Source organism: Nothoprocta perdicaria, unplaced genomic scaffold (assembly GCF_003342845.1).
Source record: "Nothoprocta perdicaria isolate Ctin4 unplaced genomic scaffold, notPer1 scaffold_42, whole genome shotgun sequence".
Lineage (NCBI taxonomy): Eukaryota > Metazoa > Chordata > Aves > Tinamiformes > Tinamidae > Nothoprocta > Nothoprocta perdicaria.
This window is the reverse complement of record NW_020455666.1, coordinates 4,821,182-4,842,310: the sequence shown is the minus strand read 5'-3', so window position 1 is coordinate 4,842,310 and position 21,129 is coordinate 4,821,182. Positions and strand designations below refer to the sequence as shown.

General features: G+C 37.1%; 1 protein-coding gene across 2 annotated transcripts in view; it reads right to left on the bottom strand.

Moving 5' to 3' along the window:
* Positions 1–21,129, bottom strand: part of CACNA2D3 (calcium voltage-gated channel auxiliary subunit alpha2delta 3) — a 347,867-nt gene that overhangs the window by 108,906 nt on the left and 217,832 nt on the right. Inside the window, exon 14 of one of the 2 annotated variants that reach the window (XM_026046033.1) lies at positions 3,246–3,263. The exons of the other annotated variant lie outside the window; for it this stretch is intronic. Coding sequence (XP_025901818.1) covers positions 3,246–3,263 — 18 coding nt within the window. The remainder of the gene's footprint in view (positions 1–3,245; positions 3,264–21,129) is intronic. 2 annotated transcript variants of the gene reach the window in all.

The window sequence follows — 21,129 nt, the reverse complement described above, 5'->3', positions numbered from 1 at the left end:
ATTAAAGGGTAATAGCTTTTGCTTATCTATTAATATGTAAACTGATTTCAAATTTTTTGAAGGATAAAGAACATTCTGGAAGCCAAATGGAAAAAGTTGGACATTTTGCAAATCTGGGTTGTTAGTTTATTTTATTATTATTTTCTCCATCCTTTGGGATGGGATGGTTACCCAAATACGTGCAGGAAAAATTAACAAATACAACACAAAAGTTACATGAATTTCTTCCATTTTTCTGGACAATAGCTCTTTCTTTTAGATGCATTAGCTTCATACTTTCCCCTGAAAGCTAGAGAGCCATATTAAAACATCATCTTTATCATCTGCAACTAATTTCAATTTTTTGGTTTTGAGATGTTTTCTATTTTAAGTATCTGAAATATGACAAAAATCTTTTCAGGACTTGGTGTCATAGTGCAATAAACTCCTCACACTTCATTTCACCTGTGTTCCAACTCTGAATTTGCAATATTTTGATTTATAGCAGATAACATAACACCTTAAAGAGTTTTTAATTGATATTTAGCTGCCTCAGACTAAAATCTAAGTCTTCACAATGAATAGCTAATGACCAGGACTGTGACCAAAATGTTTCATACAAAAACTCACATTTCGTCAAGATGATCAAGTATTTATAATGGATATAAAATAGTAAAGGTAAATATGGGATGCCACATTTTGCTTTCAGATCACTCAGAGATTAAAGTGAATGCATTTAGAGAGACATGCCTGTTTGAAATGTTTACAGAGAAAACATTTGCAGGATGACACACAGATTCCAACAAAAATACAGTACAAGTTCAGACACCACATGTCAAAACATGTACACTAGTGACTAAGTCATTCATAAAGGCACATATCAGTCCTAGCTTGCTACCTTTCACCCTGCAGATAGCCAGGGGGTCRCTGCTTTGGAGGTGTTTGCCATGGTCCGGTTTGCTGGAAGAATGCCCGAGTATGAGGCATTTTCTTGTGCAGCATGTAATAGGGAAAAAACCCTGACCAGCCACTGAGAAAGCCCTACTTAGGCCTGAAATTTCACATTGTGACTCGGGTTAACCAACAAGCAAATTTTCATTACTTGATGTAGAGCTGTGGCAAACTGTTGGCAAAACCCTGCCCAGCGAGCCCTGCTAGCTGGAGGATGATGACCCTAAACGCAGAGGCACTCAGCTGAGCTGTCGGGCTCGTACTCGTGGCACCATAAACATAGACAGGGATCAGAGGCAGGAGAGATGAAACATCTGCTTAGGGTTAGTCGATAGAAGAGAAGGAGAATGAGGGGTAGCTTTAAAGATAAATTTTTGGGCCCAAAGCTCAGCTGTTATGAGCAGACCACTAGAAACTGAACATCTGCAAGTGGGCCCGAGATAAAAGCTTGGAGATTCAAATCAGGTGGAAGTGGTGGTGAGACAAAGAGCTCCTTGAGTGCTACGGCTTTGACAAGAAAGTGCAAGGTGGCCTCATAAAGCTCAATGCACTTGGAAGCAAGAAAAGCCTGGCAGGTAGGAGTAACAAACAGCATATCCTGCACCAAAGTCTACCATCTTTATAAGATATGTTTATAAAAAGGCATGTTTTACCCAAGTTATTAAAACTTTCAGGGACTACTAGTATCTGCCTTGTTCTCCCTCCCATCCTTCCCACCTTCTCTACCTGGAGATAGTACATAGTTTAGCAGACATATGTGCACACATACAAAATATGTTGCTTTGGATCTGCATTAGTTTGCTCAGTACACTGAAAAATGGTTCTTGCGGCTTCCCAGGCAAACTGTGTGCTTTTCCACTGACCTAGAACTAGTAATTTCTCCCAGACCATTATTTGATAGCTCAGCCTTTTAGACATCATACGCACGATACAACGTTATAYGGCACAATCTGTTAAATAGTCTGATAGGTTAAGCATTTCTGCACCAGCATATTGTAACCTCACCCTGTCTTCCTTGTTCTGCAAACTGTTAAAGAAGCATTAGGCATAAACTCTTATCAAATGAGTTAGCAAAAAAAAAAAAGCCAAAGCTAGCCAGCCTAGCCAGCTCTTTAATCCTTCCACATATCCAGGAAGCTGTAAGAAGAGAGTTCTTTAAATCATCTATTTCCAGAAAAGGGATGTTTTTTTCTTACCATAACATTGCATATTCTGCAACCATCAGAACACAAGAACAAAACTACAGACCACAATCTAGTGTCACAGGATAGCATGTTACTTGCAGATTAGAAACAGGGTTTTCCGAGCTCCGTGAGCAAGGAAATCTCAAATATACAGCATCATAAAAATAAAAGCTCCCATGCTCAGGTTTCTTGCGTTTTAAACYAAAGAGTACATGGGATGCATTAATTAACCATTTTAAAGTATTGAGGTCTGTGGATGCCCTAGCCATCCCACAAACGCTATTCACTGAAGAGGACTTAACCTACAGCTTGCATTAAAAAATGGACTTTTATCATTGTCCAAGGCCTGTTATTTACAGTGATATATAATAGCTGTGTATAACTTTCCATAGTAAAGTTTCTTTTTACATAGCACAATAAGAATAAATCCAAGGAATAGGTATTCCTTTTTCCCAATAAATCCAATTAATTATTTCATCCTGATTTTTGCACCACAAGCCACAAGAATATCTAGATTTTCCTTTTTCTGGAAGCTTTGATTATATTTGTGAAACACACGAGAATGATGCAACAAGCATCAAGCAATTTGCAGAGTTTGCCACAGTCACTGCAATACCACGACGTGCAATGCTGACTGCTAACATACCATATCGATGCAGAAGCTGCTTAAAGACAGAAGCATAGTATGTGAAACTGTAGGCATCCTACTATAAGTCAAATGCTGGATGTATTCAAAGGTGTTTTGACAGACACAGTGGGGATCAGCGAAAGGGGACCAGTCATATCACGGTTCCACAAGAATAAAAAGATCCAGAGCAGTTTCGCATGGAGTAATGGGGAGAATTCCTTTTTTCTTAATACAATTTTCAAACTGTTGGTGAAAAGGCTTTCCCGCTCTTTTCAAGTTTTGGTCCATTATGTTCAAAAAGTAGATAATGTTTAGCTAGCAGCCTTTGGGAAGCTCTACAGATTCCACCAGGCATTACTTGGATGTCAGCTTTGGTTCTCTTGCTGCTCCACTCCAGAGCTCTGATATAGTGGCTGTTTCACTGATCACTACTGCATTGTGCTTGCAACACCACAGACACATGAAGGACTGTGAATGACTGAAACTTGATTAAAATATTTTACCTTTTGAGCCTGAGGGAGCTGGAAAACAACAAAATAGAACAAGCAATCATTATACAGCTGCTTTAGCTGTTGAATTAACAAAATCACAAATATAAAAAAATGTAAAGAAAGAAACTAGAGAAACTAGATTTACACTTCCAATTGATTCAGCTTACTGACAACTTATATCAACTTAGTTTGGTTTCACAGCTTCTCTGCTAGGTATCACAAGAGCACCCTGCAATTTGTTAAACATGTTGGTGCTAAGAGGGGGGCTGCTTTCTCATCAGATATGGTCTCATCATGCGGGAACYGGGTAGTAGTTCCATCTTCCTGTACACAAATATAAGTCAACSTAGAGATGGTTTCAGTTTTAAAACGGGCTATTTTTGGCTTGCAAACCTGCACTTCTGAATGCATATTGCCTTCAGAATGCATATTAACAGAGGTTGGTCACTTCTAATCTGATGGTTGTATTTTATATGACACAAGGAAGTAAAAGAAAATTACAAACACAACAAAGTTACAGTGTTTATGCAAACTTTTTATTGTATATGTATAATATACAAAGTATGCATAAAAGGCATGTCTCAATGCATACATATGACTATGTGCATATATGCAAATAGAAGGCATGTGCTTATGCATATATGCACATTTGTATCACACAGATTTCTTAGACAAGATCACTCATGCCTGGTTTTATGTACAATATTTACTGTAAGCAATAGTTCACATAAAAAGGCATGGGGAGCAGGCAGCAGACTTCATTACATACCAAACCTCATATTTACCAGAGAAAAAAAAATGGGCTCTGTTTTCACTTGAGGAAAAAGAAAACTGATTGTAAGTAGCGAAAAGGAACTCAGAAAAATAAACTGTTAAAAGGCACAACAAAATGTCACCTTTTTCTGATGTCAATTCCTTTCCTTTCAAAGGCTTAGATAAACTCACCTTTCATAGCTATCTAACCTTAATCTACCTTTCTGAAAAAATATTTCTTGAAATAAATTGCATCTTTACTGAAACAAGTAGGTAAGCCAAAATCAAATGCAAAAAGACCTTTAAAATCTCAAGCAAGTAAACAGACCTTTTGTCATTGTTCTAAATTAGAGCAGATAAAAAACAGCTTTCATATGTTATTCTGCTAAAATTCAATGTCTACATTAGCTACGTATCATGAAAGGAAAATGCTAAATCACATGTGATTGCTAAATCACAAATCACGAAAGAAGGCAGCTACCATCTTTGTCTATTTTCACAACAGAAAGCAACAAAATCGGTAGGGGGGGGAATTGGTGAAGGCAGAAGTCTGCCATCCTAAAATCTGATTGCTTCAATAGCAAAACGCGAGATGATTACATTGAAGTACAATCTATCTCTGCTTCCTTAAAAGCCTATTGTCTAAGTAATAGATTATATTGAATGGTATATAAGGGTTGCTACAGAAATTGCAGATGTTTTATTAATTACAAATACTAGAGGTAAATTCTTCAAAAGAGGATGAAGCACTAGTTAGAGAAGTTTCAAGCTTTGCTGAAAATTTATCTACTTACTTGTCTTTGACTCAGCTAACTACTTCAACTGTGAGCAACGCAAGTCTTTTTACTCAGAAATAAACTAAGAAAGTTGAAATGTGAATGTTCAAATTTCCTGTTGCAGCAATGAACTAAGTCCGCTGTATTAAAGAGAACAAACCAAAAGAGCATAACTCGTGTTATTCATGTGGCAACCCTGAGCATTCATTCAATGGTACCTCAGATAAAGACATATCAAAGAAAAATGTCCAAATTTCCACCTTCAGTGTAAAGACTAAAGAACTCCACAGTTTTCCCAAGCCACTACACAAAGCCATCATAAACATCATCTGTTTGCACCATCAGCTATCTTTTCCCAGCTGGGAAGACAGTACTTAAAAGATTGTCATGGCATCCAAGGTAACAGATGCAAAGTACAAAAGCATCATAGCAGGAAAGCTTATTTCCATACAACATTCACACTAAGTTAGAAAACAAATCAATATTCCGTGGAGAAAGGTTCAAGTTAAAAAAACAAACACTCAAAAAGTCTGAACAACAACAACAACGAAAACATAAATTCATTCACTGTATGTACGTGAGCTGTTCATTTTCACCTAGAACTTCTAACTCCAAGTTCGCAGTCTTCTCAAAAATCTGCCTGTGTTACAGTTAGATAAATCTTTGTTCTGTTGCTGGTTGGAGACTTGGCTGCTACAAGATCTTACATGTCAGCAGTTCTGTGTAATAATTGCTACACATTCCTTTGAAATAAACTGTGGAGGCTTGCCTGACATTGCTCCTTCTGGGAGGCCATAGGAAACAAATAATTTTCCTAACAATAACAGTAATAGTCCTCTAGTGTGACCCTTTATTGCGGAGCCTAAAAACTGCCCGACTCAGTGTAAAACCCAGCAGGTACTTCTGGTTCCTGTGGTTTGCTTTACACACTGCCAAGAGGCAGCTTTGCAGTAAACTATGTGATCTTTCCCTGACCCTCAAAAAAAACAACACAGAGCTTTCTAAGCTGCTCGTACCTATGGCAAGCAGCACCATTGGAGTATCTTTTTTCAGCCCTCAGTATAGCAAGTTACCTGCTGTTTCCATTTGTTTTGTGTGTTAGGAGTTTTTCCTCCCTCTGGTGATTGCTTCTGAAAGAAGATACGTGATAAGGCAAATGTGTGTTTTCCTTGGTCCTCAGCTTTCTGCCTAATGTATGGTTAGGTAAAATGGATGTGGCCTTCAGGCTGTTAAGGGCTGGGCTGGTGGAACCCTGTGAGAAAGGGCAGAGCCCCCTGCAACTGCCACCCACCTCCTGCCATATGRCTGTCTTTCCCCAAACAGCAAATCTTTGCTAAAGAAATTTGCYCATTCTGTGTGTAGTCCACAGTAGTCCTTCCCGAGCGCAAGCCCTTGCATACTCTCAATATGCCCAACTCCAAGAAGACACAGGGAAAACCCCACCTCCACATTCAGGTCACCTCATGGTCCTGCCACACTGTGTAATGCCGGGCAAAAAACTGCTGCGSGTTCCCAGTGCTGCTGTTGCACACTGTCATGCTCTACACATTTGCAAGCAATCAAGTCCTTCAAGAAAATGTGTTCAGTGTTAGTGAAAATGAAAAATTACAGGCATGACAGTAAGGTGGTAAAACAAACCAAGAGTGGCAAGGGAGTTCAGCACTAAGGATGTTGCATCAGATAACTGCGGGGCCAACATGAGGAAAACAGTGAGGATCACGTCCAGAAATAGTGCCTGGGTCAGTGTGCTGGGAAGCAGGAGCACATGTTACAGCACCAGTTGTCCTGCCGAACGCTCCTTCGTTGCAGACCTTGTAACAGCCTCTCGCTYATCATCACGTTCAGAAAGACGGTCAAAAGTTAGCAGCAGATTTAAAAGTGGTCTTAGCTTCCTAAATCTTGCTATCCATGAAAAGGAGACAAACGTTTCCTTTAGCATTTCTGCCTAATAGCGCATCAGTCTGAGAAAGAACTCACGGAGAAAGCACCTATGGCGAGGCATCAAAAACAACTGCTAGCAACGGGGAAGCAAACTGGAATATGTCTCTTTTGGGAAGCTTCTTTGTGTCCCATATGCTATACCATGACTTTAACATTTTTCTTTAAAACCTTGAAATAATGACCTTTTATTGATTAAAAAGCAAGATAAAGATCAATCATCAAAGAATATATGCACAATATGCATACCACCGGAACGATTTTGTCAAATTAATCTTCAAACTGACAAAGTACAATTTGTCATGTGAGCAGCACTTAAAGCTCTGGAAAATCATTCTAATGATTCTAAAATCAAGGACTCTTTCAGTCAAAAAAAAATCCCACAAAATCCAAAATACAAGACAGCACAGGTGAATAAGAAAAGGAAGAAAGCAAGTGTTTGTATGAAATTAAATCAGTATCAAATACAGTCAAAGTGGCCACCAGGAATGGCAACCATGGCTGACACCTTGTCTCAGATGGCTGTTTCTGTAATGCATTAAAACAGACCCAAGTTTTACAGAGGAATTTCAAACTTGTTAACATAACAGAAACATGTTCCTCAAAATATTACCTCATATGGAATAGGGGATACCTATGACATTTAAAATCTGAAAACATTTCAGTGTTTAGATTGACTCAGAAAAGTTTATTATCAATATCTTAAGGCAGCATTTAAGAACATTATAGTAGATTTTCTCTTGAGGCAACTATTTACAATATTTGCAACTCAATTTTATTTGTACAAAAAGTGAAATATGAGTTAAGTGTTTATGGTTTAGTCATGTGTTAATTGACTTCAGCACTCAGGGTCTGTGTAGATAAAGTAATCCATTTCATGACGTTTGTTTGAAAACCTAATTAATAGCTGAAATACATATTTCTGCTTTTACTTTATCAAAGGCTTCTCTCAAAATGAGATCATTTAACATGCTGAAGATTTCAACCAGACAGATTGCAGCAAAACTCATCTGCTTGCTCACATGGTCTACAGGATGATGGCTTCCATTAGTAAAATATGCTGTCAGTGAATCAGTTTGTTTGTGTCTGCTCATGTTGCCAGAACCCGAGCCAGACTTTTCCTTACATCTGTTTTCAGGTAGAAAGTAGGCCTGCAACCTACACATCATTATGGTCTTCTCTTTGGGTTACTACAAATCCTTCATCAACACAAGCAAGCAGTCAGAAAGCGAAAATGTCACTAAATACCTTGCACTACAAAGCCTCTCTGAAAAGGAGTTCGAAGATTTACTGGGCAAATCATCACGATCCACTACTTTACCACAAGTTACTATTTTTATTCCTTTGGGACTAAATCAGATTTTGTCTATGTTTTTCTTTTTAATTAAAAAAAAAATCTAAATAGACAGCAATCTTTAGACTCATCCTGCATAAGTCATACACTTGTCCAGATTTTAACACTGAATCTTTGTACCAAAACTTTTAATTTTTGTAAATATGTTTTCATAAAAGATGTGAAATATTATGGCAAACATTCAGCTCCTATACTTAACAGCAAAGAGGAAGAAATCACAGATATTAATGAAGCTCTTCAGAAAAGAACGAAACAAATAAAAAAGGACTTCTCAATGCTAATGTACATTCCAAATAATCTACAACATAGGTCATTTCTTTATAGTACCATTTAATATAATTGTAATGTTTGGAAAATGACTTACTGACTTATATGAAGAAYTGCAAAAGATGTGGTACTTTGAGAGAGAGGCTTTCAGAGCTCTTCCTTTCAAATCACAGCAAAGGGACAATCAGATTTTCTCTCAGATTTTAGCAGAAAATGTGGATTTTCTGCTTCACAGTTTCCTTACTCAGTTGTATAAGATTTATTTAATCTTTTAAATTAATCCTTAATTTATTTAATAAGATATTTAATTATCACCATTCTAGCTTTAAAAACAAAAACAAAACCATGCATTTATCCAACTCTTCTTAGACCCATGTAAGCACCAGAGACATAATGGAGAATTATGTGTATACATAGAGGAAGAAAAAACATTCAGTGTCCTCATGGGAAATGTTCCTGAAGTTAAGATTTCGGTATAAATATTAAGAGGGTGACATTTTCGTGCAGCTTACAAGGCTAACATCTGTAAGGAAGGACCACACACTTGATATTGCAAGCAATTCAATACCAAACCTTTGTTCACACATTTGTTTTACTGTGCTACCACATATTTTGCAGCAACTACAGCTGCAAATAGACTGCAAGGAGAGACTCCGTGCTGCATGCAAAATATTCCAGTCAGAGGAAATGTAAATGTTGCTATGGAGAAAAGAGTCATCAAATAAAGATAAAAAGCTATAATTCACGTTCTCTCTTTAAAAATAATTCCTTAAAGATAACTGGAAGAATATTTAACTCTTGAAACACTCAAAAAAAATGACATACATATTCCAAGCACTTTTGTCATAAAATGGCTCAACCTTTGGCAAGTTTTACACATTTTCTAAAGTACCTAACTGTTTAATAATCTAAATTGGTAAATAATGTTTAATGAACTCTCTAGCCATCTTGTGTTTTTAACAAAGAAAATCATTTTAAAAAAAGAAACATAAGAATGCTCCATTTGTTACATGGTTAATTAAGTCACATATAGGCATGTGTGCTTTGTCCTTTGTGTTGAAATAAAAATAAAAGAAATTCAGAGTGGCAGTAATATTCTTTTTCACTTTGAGGGTGATTGGTCAAAATTGGAGCAGGTCACCCAGACAGATTATAGAGTCTCCATCCTTTAAGATATTAAAAATTAAGAATTGAACGCATTGCACATTGTCCTGGGCAACCTGCTCTAGGTGATCTCGTTGGATTCGATTTCCAGAGGCCTCTTCCAGCCTGTGCCATTGTGTGACTGATTCTTTTAATTGCATGTAATGATCAYTCTTTCCCTCTAGTGAAGGCAAAATGATTTTAGAAAAGATTGTAAATTAGTCAGTGTTTACTTAAAATGAAGAATTTGGTCAGAAAGTTTAGTCATAAGTAATTACCCYTTTAAAAAGAATTAGGCTAATTTTACAAATAAGTCACAAGGCTAAAGGTGGAAGTAGCAGAACTGATTCATGATACTATAGCTGTATGATAATTTAAACAGATAATAAAAATTGCCTCCTATCAAGCATTTAAACTGAAACTATACCACAAGATTAGAGTTCAGTACACAGATGATAATATGAGCTTACTTATGGGAAAGTATCGCACTTAAGGAAGATGTTGAAGATAGAGGAAAATGGTATGTAAATATTTTTCTCTTAATAATATAGTTCTTTTAAAGTATTTACTATACAACTTCCTTTACTGCGTTTGATTCTAGCATTAGCTGATTTGGTAAAGCACCATAAACAGTTTAGAAAGCCCACATTCTAAACCGCTTGAATTTGTATACAAAGGATGAAAAATTATTTGAATCCGCGGATACTGAAAAGGCGTAGGTAAGCACACTAAGAACCGGACATGGATTGTCAAATGATATCAGTTCTGAATCCTTTTGGTGAGAATTTTTCAGCTCCAATTTTCATGCACATTTATCTTGAACATTTAAATAATAGCCATCAAAAAGCTTTTAGACATGCACAGAGAATAACCAGGGGAGTCTAAACAGGGTGCAGAAGTGAACTGAGGCAGAAATTGAGAAAGCTTCTGATTGTATCTCCAAAGTCCAGTAGACTCAGACTACACCTTCATCCATCATTATTCACCTTAAGAGTATTCACAAGGCTTCACCTTGTCTAACACAATAATCCTATGTTCGTTTTGTCTACACATACAAGAGAGAACTGATAACAATATGTATGCCATAATAACATTCTAAAATATAGACATTTTGCTTCAGGACTGCCTTTGTTCATAATTTATCAAGGAAAAGCCTATTTCTGGAATTCAACATCATTCAACCTGATATGATGTCCATCCGATTTATAAGATCAGTTCTCCTCCATGTAAAATGGCATCAAATTATATGGTTAGGTTCTTTCTATTCATTTATTGTTTTCCTGTATTTATTAGCTTTTGTACCATCACTAAAGAACAGTCAGCATCATGTTAATTATTACTGATGCTATTTCTAAATGACATATTCAAAAAGGCTGCTGGGAAGGAAAATGATAATAGTATGAGAATCCTTCCCAGAGAAGTCTTTCTGGTAAGAAAGAAAAAAAAAGCAAAACAAAAACCAAACAAAATCTCTAATACAGTAAGAGAAAAAAAAATCCCACCATACTTGTATTCAAATAAAAACCTTCAGAAAGGTAGGCAATGTTAGACATATTCAATCATTTATTCATCCATTTATTCACGCATCTATCCTTTCATATTTGGAAAAAGGTCAAATTTTCTGACAGTACTAGAAATCAAATATCATTTTTAATCACAAAATCTCTCAGAAGTTAGACAAACATCCTCTTTTGCCCATGACAAAATTCTCTCTGCCCTGAACAAGGGCCTTATGTGATACCTATTATAGTCAATAAGAATCCCTCTGAGTTTAGTGTGCTTTTGATCTCACTCTAGATTAAATCTTACTTGGTCCATATATCAATGTAAGATCAACATCTAAAGATAACCACTTTCTAAGGAGGGATGAAAGGGTATTTGACTTAATGAATCTGTAAAAGCAAGCCAGAGTCCCTTATAAAACTTAGATTTACTAATTGTATTTGGGATTTTTAATATATTGCTCTGATTGCATTAAATGGGATTATACTTCTAAAACAAAGCATTTTTCTTTGGCTATTTCGTCTATCTGGCTATTGTCCAACTTGCTCTGAAAGGGGAGTAACTGTGCCAAGAACTTCTTCATCCTTTTTTTCATGCAGGACTATTTCTGTGTGTCCAAAGGGCTGCTCTGCCCCTCTCCTTTGCTCCCAGTCACTGCCAGCTGATTAGGGAACAGCACAGAAAGAGGAGCCCCTTCTGCCACGTGGTCCTCAGAAGTCACCACCCAACAGGCCTGCAGGAGCTGTGTCGTCACTGAGCAATATTGCTATCAAAAGGACAAAAGGACCTAGCCTCGAAAGTCTGCATAAAGCACAACTCAGATCTGACATTCATTCTGGGAAGGCTACTCTTACACATCTGGTTGGCACAAAACATCAACAGATAAAGTGGCATCATCAAAGCTGCTTCTTGTTCATTAGTGCTGGTCTGAGGAACAGCTCGTTTCTCCATGCTCTTCYGATAAGCATGCAGCTAATGCGTCTCACCTTTCTAGTTTTATACTGAGATTTTATAGCTACACTTTATCAAAAAAGCCACGGAGCATTTTATGGACACTTCACACTGCAGGTCAAATTCATCAAGCTGTATAAAGATTCACTAACTGTGCAGGAAGAGAGTTWTATTTCTCACACTTTTTTTAATTTAGAAGCTTTCTGTTGTTAGCTTGCCCAACTTCATAGCTCAACGCTTATGAAAAAGTCAATTAGATTTGATGGTCAACTCTGCTATGCTAGAAGACAAAGAATTTAGGAGCATTTTAAAATGTTCTGAGTTAATTCTAAATGTGTGGTTTCTCATCATTTAATATAAGGCTTGTGAAATCCAGCCCCATGACRGAGGACAGAATGGCTTTGGCCTGAGGCAGATTTCTTCATCCCTTGTTGCTGTTTTCCCCTTTCTGTCTCATCCAGCTGGTCAAGAAAACTTTACCCCTGCTTCATTCTTTCAGTTCAAGGACTCACAAAGAAGGGGCTCAAAATTGTTTCAACTATCTCAGAGCTAGAACTGTTTGCAGATGTTAAGRTCATTTGTAGGTATGTCAGGACCTAAAATGTGATAAATCACACTATCTTGAAGTTGGCTACATAGCAAAAATTTCATAAACATAAAAAGCTGATTATTCCAAAATCATCTTTCACTGTGTCTCCATTTTCTCAAACTGAACCGTAACACAAAAAAGATGGGGTGAGGGAGGAAAGAAAAATTAAACTTCTTTCCCTAAAAAGAAAACTTGCTGTTCGCTATAACTCCTGAATTTTTGAGGCTTTGAGGCCTTAATCCAAGAAACAAAATGCAGGAATTGTTCTATCTGTCAATTGAAGTATAATCCAAACCCATTAAACTGAGATTTAATACAATGAATCTGTCTTCTGTTTTATATCAGTGTAACTCCAGGTACGTAAATGGAGATACTACTGATTTACTGCAGAATAAATTAAAGAAGAAGAAAAATCAACAAATGTAACCCATATGGAATGCAAGCATACAGCAGACTTAAGTTGGAGGGTGTTTTTTTTTTCTTTTTCTTCCCCCTCCCCCCTCTTTTTTGAGGGGGACTGTTTTCTGGAATAAATCTAACATTATTGAAAACCGAGGCCTTTGTTATTATTCAGAGGTCACTGATTGCAACAGAACAGAATGGCATTAAAAAAGCAGAATAAGGAGGAGTGYGTTATGCTATTGGGGTACTGCTTCTAATACATATATTCCTGTAGCATTTATGTGCCATTAAATAAACACCATTGTAAAATGCATAAAAAGATAATGATGTTAGACTCAATTTAAAAGGAGTCTTTAAATCAAATGGCTGTGTACAATTCTTTAGTCARCACTCAGTGACACAATCCTTGGGGATTTTAACGGTTTACCTAGAATTAGGCAACATAAAGTCATATTTAGGGTGATTAAATTTTCCTCTGCAAAAATCTGACATTGGCACRGGTGAAACAGCTCTTACAAAATCCAAAGAAAACACTTAGAGGTGCTCTAAGCTTCCTCCCATTGCTATTGACGTAGCTGAAGATCAGACATTGATTTTACTGACTGGATGGATCATCAATTCACTACATGTTAAGCTACACTATTCTTCTGAAAGACCTGATCCAACAAAAGAAAATGGTAAGGAGAAAGGTTAAACATCTTGCTGACAAGTAGCAAGGTCATCAGTAGGAAAATAGCTACTGGAATAACTATGCAAGTACACAGGTGCTATATATTTCTTTATACACAAAATATCTGTGATATCTAACTACGCTTTCTCTATCAACATAGTTTACAGCTACATGTCAAAGAAACCCACTACACTATGTGTTATAGAATAAAAATGTTTTTCTGAACAATTTTTTCAAAAATTAACAACTTCAAAGTAAATATTAATCAAAATGAATGTGATTAATATTCATGCATACACTGTACTGTGTGCACGACTGAGCTGTACATGAAATCTCTTGCWTTTTCAAAGAGGGGAGAGTTATAACTGACACCAACATCTACAGAACAACAGAGAAAAGAGATTATTTCCTTATATTCTCACTCTTTCTCTGTTCCTTTTTTGCATTTAATTTTGCTACTGCGGCAAAACACAAATGCACCGATAATTTAATGAGTTTTTTATTATTTCAGGTTTTTACTCCCATCATGCAGATAAAGTACATTTTATCTGCACTGTCCTCTTTCTTCAATAAAGTAAAAGAACGGCACATATGAGATCAAAGGATGGAATTTAGTACATTATACTAAATTCATTGCTTTCCTACATTATCATTTACCCTAAATAATCCATTATGTGAAAACTAAAGGCAAAATACGGGGGGAAAAAAAGAAAGGCTATATATCTGACAGGATAAATGCAATTTCCTTATAATTAACTCAATTCCATTACATCCATTCAGAATGGATGCAACAAGATCAAAGAGAGACAAACAGTTATCAGCTGTGAATGTCTTTAAGTAATTATTTTCATTAAGAATAGTCATATTTTTCCTAAGCACCGATTTCAACATAACACACAGATATCTAGACACAAGTTCTTCCTCTAGTCTGTGGCCTGTCACCTCTCAATTTTCAATCCTCTGTCACAACAAAACCAGAAAATTCCCGTGAATCAAACTGGAAATGAGAAACATTTTCTGTCCTCTCACCTACAGGAACTGTATGTCATTGGCAGACTGCAGCTGGAAACGCTCTCAAGCTGCTCTATCTCTAGTGTGCAGGTGTCTGCAAATGAGACYGGTACCCTTTGGGCATGAATATGCCCGTTAATCAAATTCAACAGCAGAGCAATTCCCTGTAATTGGTGTAGTAGCTGCTGAAGAACATCCAGCAAGTGAAAAGCTACAGACATGTGTAATTCTATGGATCCTTTCTAACATACATCTAAATGGGTTTCATATAGGAAGGAGTACGTCCCTGTAAAGCAAATGAGCCACAAGACACTCTACGTACAATAAAAGTAATAAAGAGAAACAATTCATGATAGAGTCTTAAAATTAGACTACAGCTTTCAAAACAGCAAAATGTGTTCATTTAACATAAGTTAATTGAATTTTCTGATTCCCAAAATCTAATCACAGAGGCTTGTTTTTAATGAGTGTAACTTCTTCAAAACATTGCTAGAGCTGTAAATGATAAATCTAATCACGCCTCCACACACCATCCACCACAGTAAAATTTTAATAGTTTTTCTTTCTTAAAGAAATAAGCCAACAATAAAAAAGTGATCAAATATGATAGAATTAGTAAAAAGAAGTATTTTACTATCTTCTTTTTTTTTTTTAATATTAGAATTTACGCTTGTGGAGGAGGAAGGAAGTTGCCAAAGTGCTCCAACATCTACTCTCATTTGAAATACCACTAAACCAAAAAGCAAACAGCACTAAGACATTCCTTTAGCTATCTGAGATTCTAAGATTACTTCAAAAAGAGGTGAGGTTTTATTCCATGTAAAGCAACGTTGCCCAAGGAACTACTTTGATTTAAAAATATCCGTATAATCTCTTTGTACCCCAGTGATGAAAGATGAGCAGGTCAAACAGTAGTTGCCCTATCATATAAAATACTAGAACAGAGAATCAATGCACAAATAAAAGCAAATACTTAATGCTGCTGTTACATCCTATCTATGGTTTAATATGATGCTTGTCTTATTTGGGCCACATTGGAAGCAAAGTTGCTTAAGATCTAGCTTTGTTGTGGCATTGCAGCTGCTTGCTGATGTCGCATGACAAAAATAAATTCTGTATCAAAGACTCCAAGACCAAAGAACCGTAAACTGCATTTGAAGATATCTACATCTCTGAAAGTTTCACAAAGTAGGATTTGCATTCTGCATTTCTCATGTAAATGTACACTAGCAAAAATAATTATAATAGTAATCCATTTCAATGGAAATAAAGTACTGTAATATTTATAGTCTGTGCCAGAGTTATAATGACTGTGGGGCGAGAAGTGAAGTGTCTCAGCATGTTCCACATGTTTTTAACACTGTTTCTAAAGGCTCTGGAGGCTATTAAATTTAATGAACCCATCTGCTATGAAATAGAGGTCCAAACATAATCAGTTTTCTCAGTGCCATATAATACAGATGGCATTCCATGTTCCACATCCCCAGCAGGAAATTTTATGTTCCTCTTTAAGTGCAGGACTTTTGTTTTTGTTTTTTTGTTTTTTTTTGTTTTTGTTTTTGATGTTTTAAACATCTTTTTGATCTGCAGCATATAGCATTTTATAGTGTAAATACCATACACAGCAATACACATGAAAAGTGTTAATTCATTAAAATAAATATTGCTATTTCCTTACAACATTTTTTCCTAGTGGCTTTGACAACTAGCAATTAGCTCTRTGTAGTAGTATTCTGTGCTTAATGCAATCACTGAAAATTGCCCTAATAGCATAAGTTCCAGCACAAGCAGTGGAGCAAAGCAAATGTGCAATTTATCAAACATGAAGGAAGGGACTTCAAGAGCTGAAGGGYGCACATGTGTGCACATACATGCGCTAAGTGGTCGCTTATCCATGTCTTTACTTGTGCATGCTGCATTTCCACAAAACAAATCGTTCTTATTAAGCTTTCTGTATTCCCATGAGATCACTGTAGACTTTATCACCCTGTGCATTTTCCCCTTCTGATTTCAGGGGTCTCAACTTGTCTTTTACTGGGACATGGTTCAYGGTGACTCTCATACCTGCACTGTGTGAGCAAGGACTCTAAGCGCAGTCTAAGTGACACAGCATTCCTTGAGCTGATTAGCACCCTGCTGCCCAGCATAAGTAAATCAGATGTGCATTTGCTTTCGGAAAGGAACACCATTCATTGTTATTTTGAGCTGCAAGTAAGAGATAATGAATGTGCATTAATTCTATTCACTTGAGAGGTTTATTCATTGACTCTCTTCAGCATTCATTGTGTTTTGACAGTTGACACAGATCTTACTGAATTTCAAAAAGTTAATGTTGTTAATGGTAATTCATTTATTCTAGATTCAGCAGTAAAACAAACAGATTAGAACTGTTTAGTAGAAAACTAGAATGCTTAATTACGGCGACTGGAAATTTTGAGTCATAGAATTCATAAAAGTCATGGCTCACAGCTTCCTTTATTGGATTGCCAATGAAGATTGTCGCAGATGGCTCACTAATCATTAGCCTAAAGTAATATTTATTTCTGCACCTACATATGTTTTGTTTTGCTGTTTTTTTTTTTTTTTTTAAAAAAAAAGAACTTTTGCAGGTAGCTTCACTGATCATCAATGTTAATGTTTTAAGCACCTTTCCAAATCCACCAGTTCCCAGGACACATAGAGCAGACCATAACTGCTGGAACACAGGCATTTTTCCTAGAAAATGAATGTAAATTAAATAGCTGATGAGAGGCATTTCCTGAGCTGCTCTCTGCATTTCCTCACATATCACAGTGGTGAGATGACCTCTGCAGATCTGTAGGAGACAACACAGTGCTGAAGAACCTTATTCTAAGCACATATCTATCTGATGGAAGCTCTGAAATTCATGCATGGAATTTTCCCTCCCTGACTGAAGTTACTCAAATATAGTTGAAGCAAGAAAAAGAAATTCTCATGGGAACCTCTGAGTCCATCATGATGATGACATGCTCTGATAAAGGGCAATAAATTATTAGAGATTAGGAGAGGTTGACCCAAAGAGAGGGAAAGTGCCTATCATTCAGTCTGATGTGGAGCTGAAAAGACAACAACATAGATGTCTAAGAGTTGTAAAAACTGACATTAAAGATATAATTTACTGTCTGTGTATAAATTTTCTTCTCACAGCTGCTTATTAGTGATATTTCCTGACATTCAGCTCTGTGGTGATTACCAGCATTGACTGCTGTGGACATACATGGGCATCCAGACTGAGGCAGTTTAATGGATTCCAGTACTCAATCCATAAGTTAGTTTTGAAATAGAGGCCCTGGGAACCTTTTACTGTGATAAAAATGCTAATTACACCCACTTCTTATAATAGCACAATTAACTTCTGCCACTAAAAGCATTTGAAGATAACTCTGGGAATAGAAGCTAGTGGAAATAAGGTACTATTTAGTTTTTGTTACTTCATAAAARTTCATACATGCAATGAGCTGAAAGAAAAATGAGTTAACAGGAGAAGCATCAGGGAGTGTTTTTATATCCCTCCCTAAACTCTTGGAAGGGAAAAAATCCAGCACAACAGCTTTGAGCCTGTAGGAGTTTCCATTATATCTCTGCATGTTACATAAAGCACTTCACATAGGCTGTTTCACTGGGATTGCCACAGAATTTATTCTTTGACATTTGAAACATCTTGATTCTCATGTGACAAATATCTAAGTGTGAACTTCCTCTACTTCCACCTAATTCCTGCAGAAATTCTCCTGAACYAGGAGAATATGCCTTTAGAAGGTTTGGTGGGGTTTTGTTTGTTTGTTTTGATAAGGATGAAGATAAATCAGTTTAAATGAATTGACCAAAGAAAATAATATAATGGTCRTTATCCATTATAAACATTTAAGAAATATTTATTCTAGGCTTTAGCTCAATAAAGCTGCTTCAATTATTGTTCCTATAAGAGGAAATAAGATTCTCTGACAGGTTGTTTTGCGTATCGGTTGAAAAATATTTTATGATATCCAAATCCCTGCTTATAAAAGGAAGGAAAAAAGGGCCATTCTCTTAACAGCTATTACAGAATTRAACTGTAACCCCATGGTTTGATATGTGTCTGTGGGAATTTTTCTTTTCTTAAAATGAACTCTCAAATTCTGAAGCAGCAGACAACCRTCTCAAAACATTAAATGAAACAATAATTTGCCCTTTTTCACACAAAGTAATCTTCCAATTGGAAAGTGAATACAGCCAGCATAGTAATGCTGTGAACCTGCTCACAGCTTGAAACTAATACCTTGAAGGCAATAAACTCAACAGTGCATCACATCCACAGAATATCTTAAGGTACATTTGTAAGAAGCAAATTTCATTGGGAAGAGGCAACAAAGGTCCGAGTTGGTCAAATTACACCCTCCAATGAACAGATCCTCGACTGCAAGCATTTAAACAGTGAAAGCAGGTGCCAGCCCCAGCTTTCTTTTTACCTTCTCACAGCTAAGAGTGATGTTCCTCCTCATTCCAGATGCTACCTAGAGAACAGTTAGAGGATTTCTGTACTTCATAGATTAAGTGTCCAGATCCCCATGATTCACTTAGTTTACTTGAATATCATGATGCCCAAGCACTTTTCCCACCTATGTTCACTTGAAGTGACTTGCTATAGCTGTACATAAGTTTAAAATAAATCATTGATCGTTTGCGTGCAGCTCCCCAGTTGCATCCCCATGCAGCTGCCCAGTGGCCTGGCTCACCATGGAACAAGACAGACTCTCTTCCTATYAGACTCTGGAGTCAAGAAATATCCACCTGTCCCTTCACTCCTGGAAGCAGCCCAGATACTTTCTCTTTACCTGCAAAGCTTCAACAGAGCTCAGGTATGTCTAGCATACATATATATTTATATTTATAAACACACACACACACACACACATATATATATATATCATACAGTCTGCTGACTGGCACAAACTGAGTCGAGAACAACCTTAGGCAGAAAGAGTGAAATTGGTAAACACAGGATTCTGAATCAGGATACCAGACCCTAGTTGCTGCATATCACATACTTCAATCCCAACATCTCAGCCTAAGGGCAAGGGCAGCACTTAAGCTACTAGCCCATTACAGGAATARCACAATTGTTGTGAGGTTGATTTTGCAATTAGCCTAAGATAAGTCTGTGAGGACAGTTTCTCAAACAAATGGCTGTATTGAGCCAAGACCTCCCCAGACCTTACAGCATCAAATGATTTTGAAAATAAAGCYCCTCAGTTCTTCTGGAATTGAGTGACATCCTTTCAGATTACATCCCCCTTGAGTCTAAAGACATGTTTGAACACAGTTGGCACACAGCTCTGAGGCATTGATAACAGTCCATTTCCAGCATGACATTCTGGGTTTAAGGCAAGAAGCAGAAGGTATTTTGAAATGGAAGGTCACTAAAACTGACCCAGGAATTAGCTGATTAGATCTTTTAAAAGGCAGGAAACACAAGAAAGAGAACAAAGTCTGCGGGGCCCAAAAAGGGGATGGGATAGTTGAGCCGCCTGCAAAGATAGCAGCCACTCACACAGTCCTGGTCTCAATCGCTTTTATAGTCCCTYCAACTATCAAAGGTGAGACCAATATGTTAATTCTAACGTTATCAAAGCAGCAGCAGACCTGACATACACACTCATTTCTCCACGTTACATCATCTGCATGTGATATCCTGCCAGGTCTTTCCAACTCTGGCAATGCCTTACCTTTTTCAAACCTTTTGTGTGAAACCTTTTGTCTTTCTCCCTAGCGTCAAGGCCAGGCTGAGAGGCTGCTGCATGAGCATTTTGCAGGCATTCTCATACAGGAAAGGTGGAGAGTTACAGGAATTAAATGCTTTGTTTTAGTAGCAATATTCTTCTGTGGATATTCCTAAAGGACATGGTATCAAACATTACATGACCTGATTTGTGGCTTTCACAGATGACTGCCCTCAATATAAATGGGACAGGAACAGGTTGGGGCATCTGGGTAAACACGTTGAATCCTAAGACTATTCCTGTCCAGCTTGTCTCTATCCAGGTCCTCGTGTATTCCAGCATGCTGTTCCTGTTCAAAAACAGCACAGCTGGCCAACTAGCCTCTTGTATTTGGGGAGAAGGGGGAGGAAGAGCACAAGCTCCATGCTGTCAAGACATAATAATACCAATTACACCCATGTATATGACCCTGGGAAGCTGGCCACGCTGTTCTGACACAGCTGGGTGATAAGAACATTTAAGTTGTCTGGCAACACACGCCTCGCTCTTAGTTAGYGGTGTCCAAGCAGCAGCCCCAGTGGCTTTCACATCTCATCAGCAGAGAAGATAAACAGGCTGTGAAAAGCCACAAGCTACAGGATGGAAAGGATCATTTAGGTGGCACTTCYGATGCTAAGGCACTAGAGATGACCAGGAAATCTGAAAATGTCTTGTCTTTGAAAGTAGATCTGAGACAGATTTAGCTGAGGAAAAGCCACATCTGGTTTGTTAAAATACTTCCCTTACTGCTTTTCTAGAATTTTATATTTGCTTCCCTTA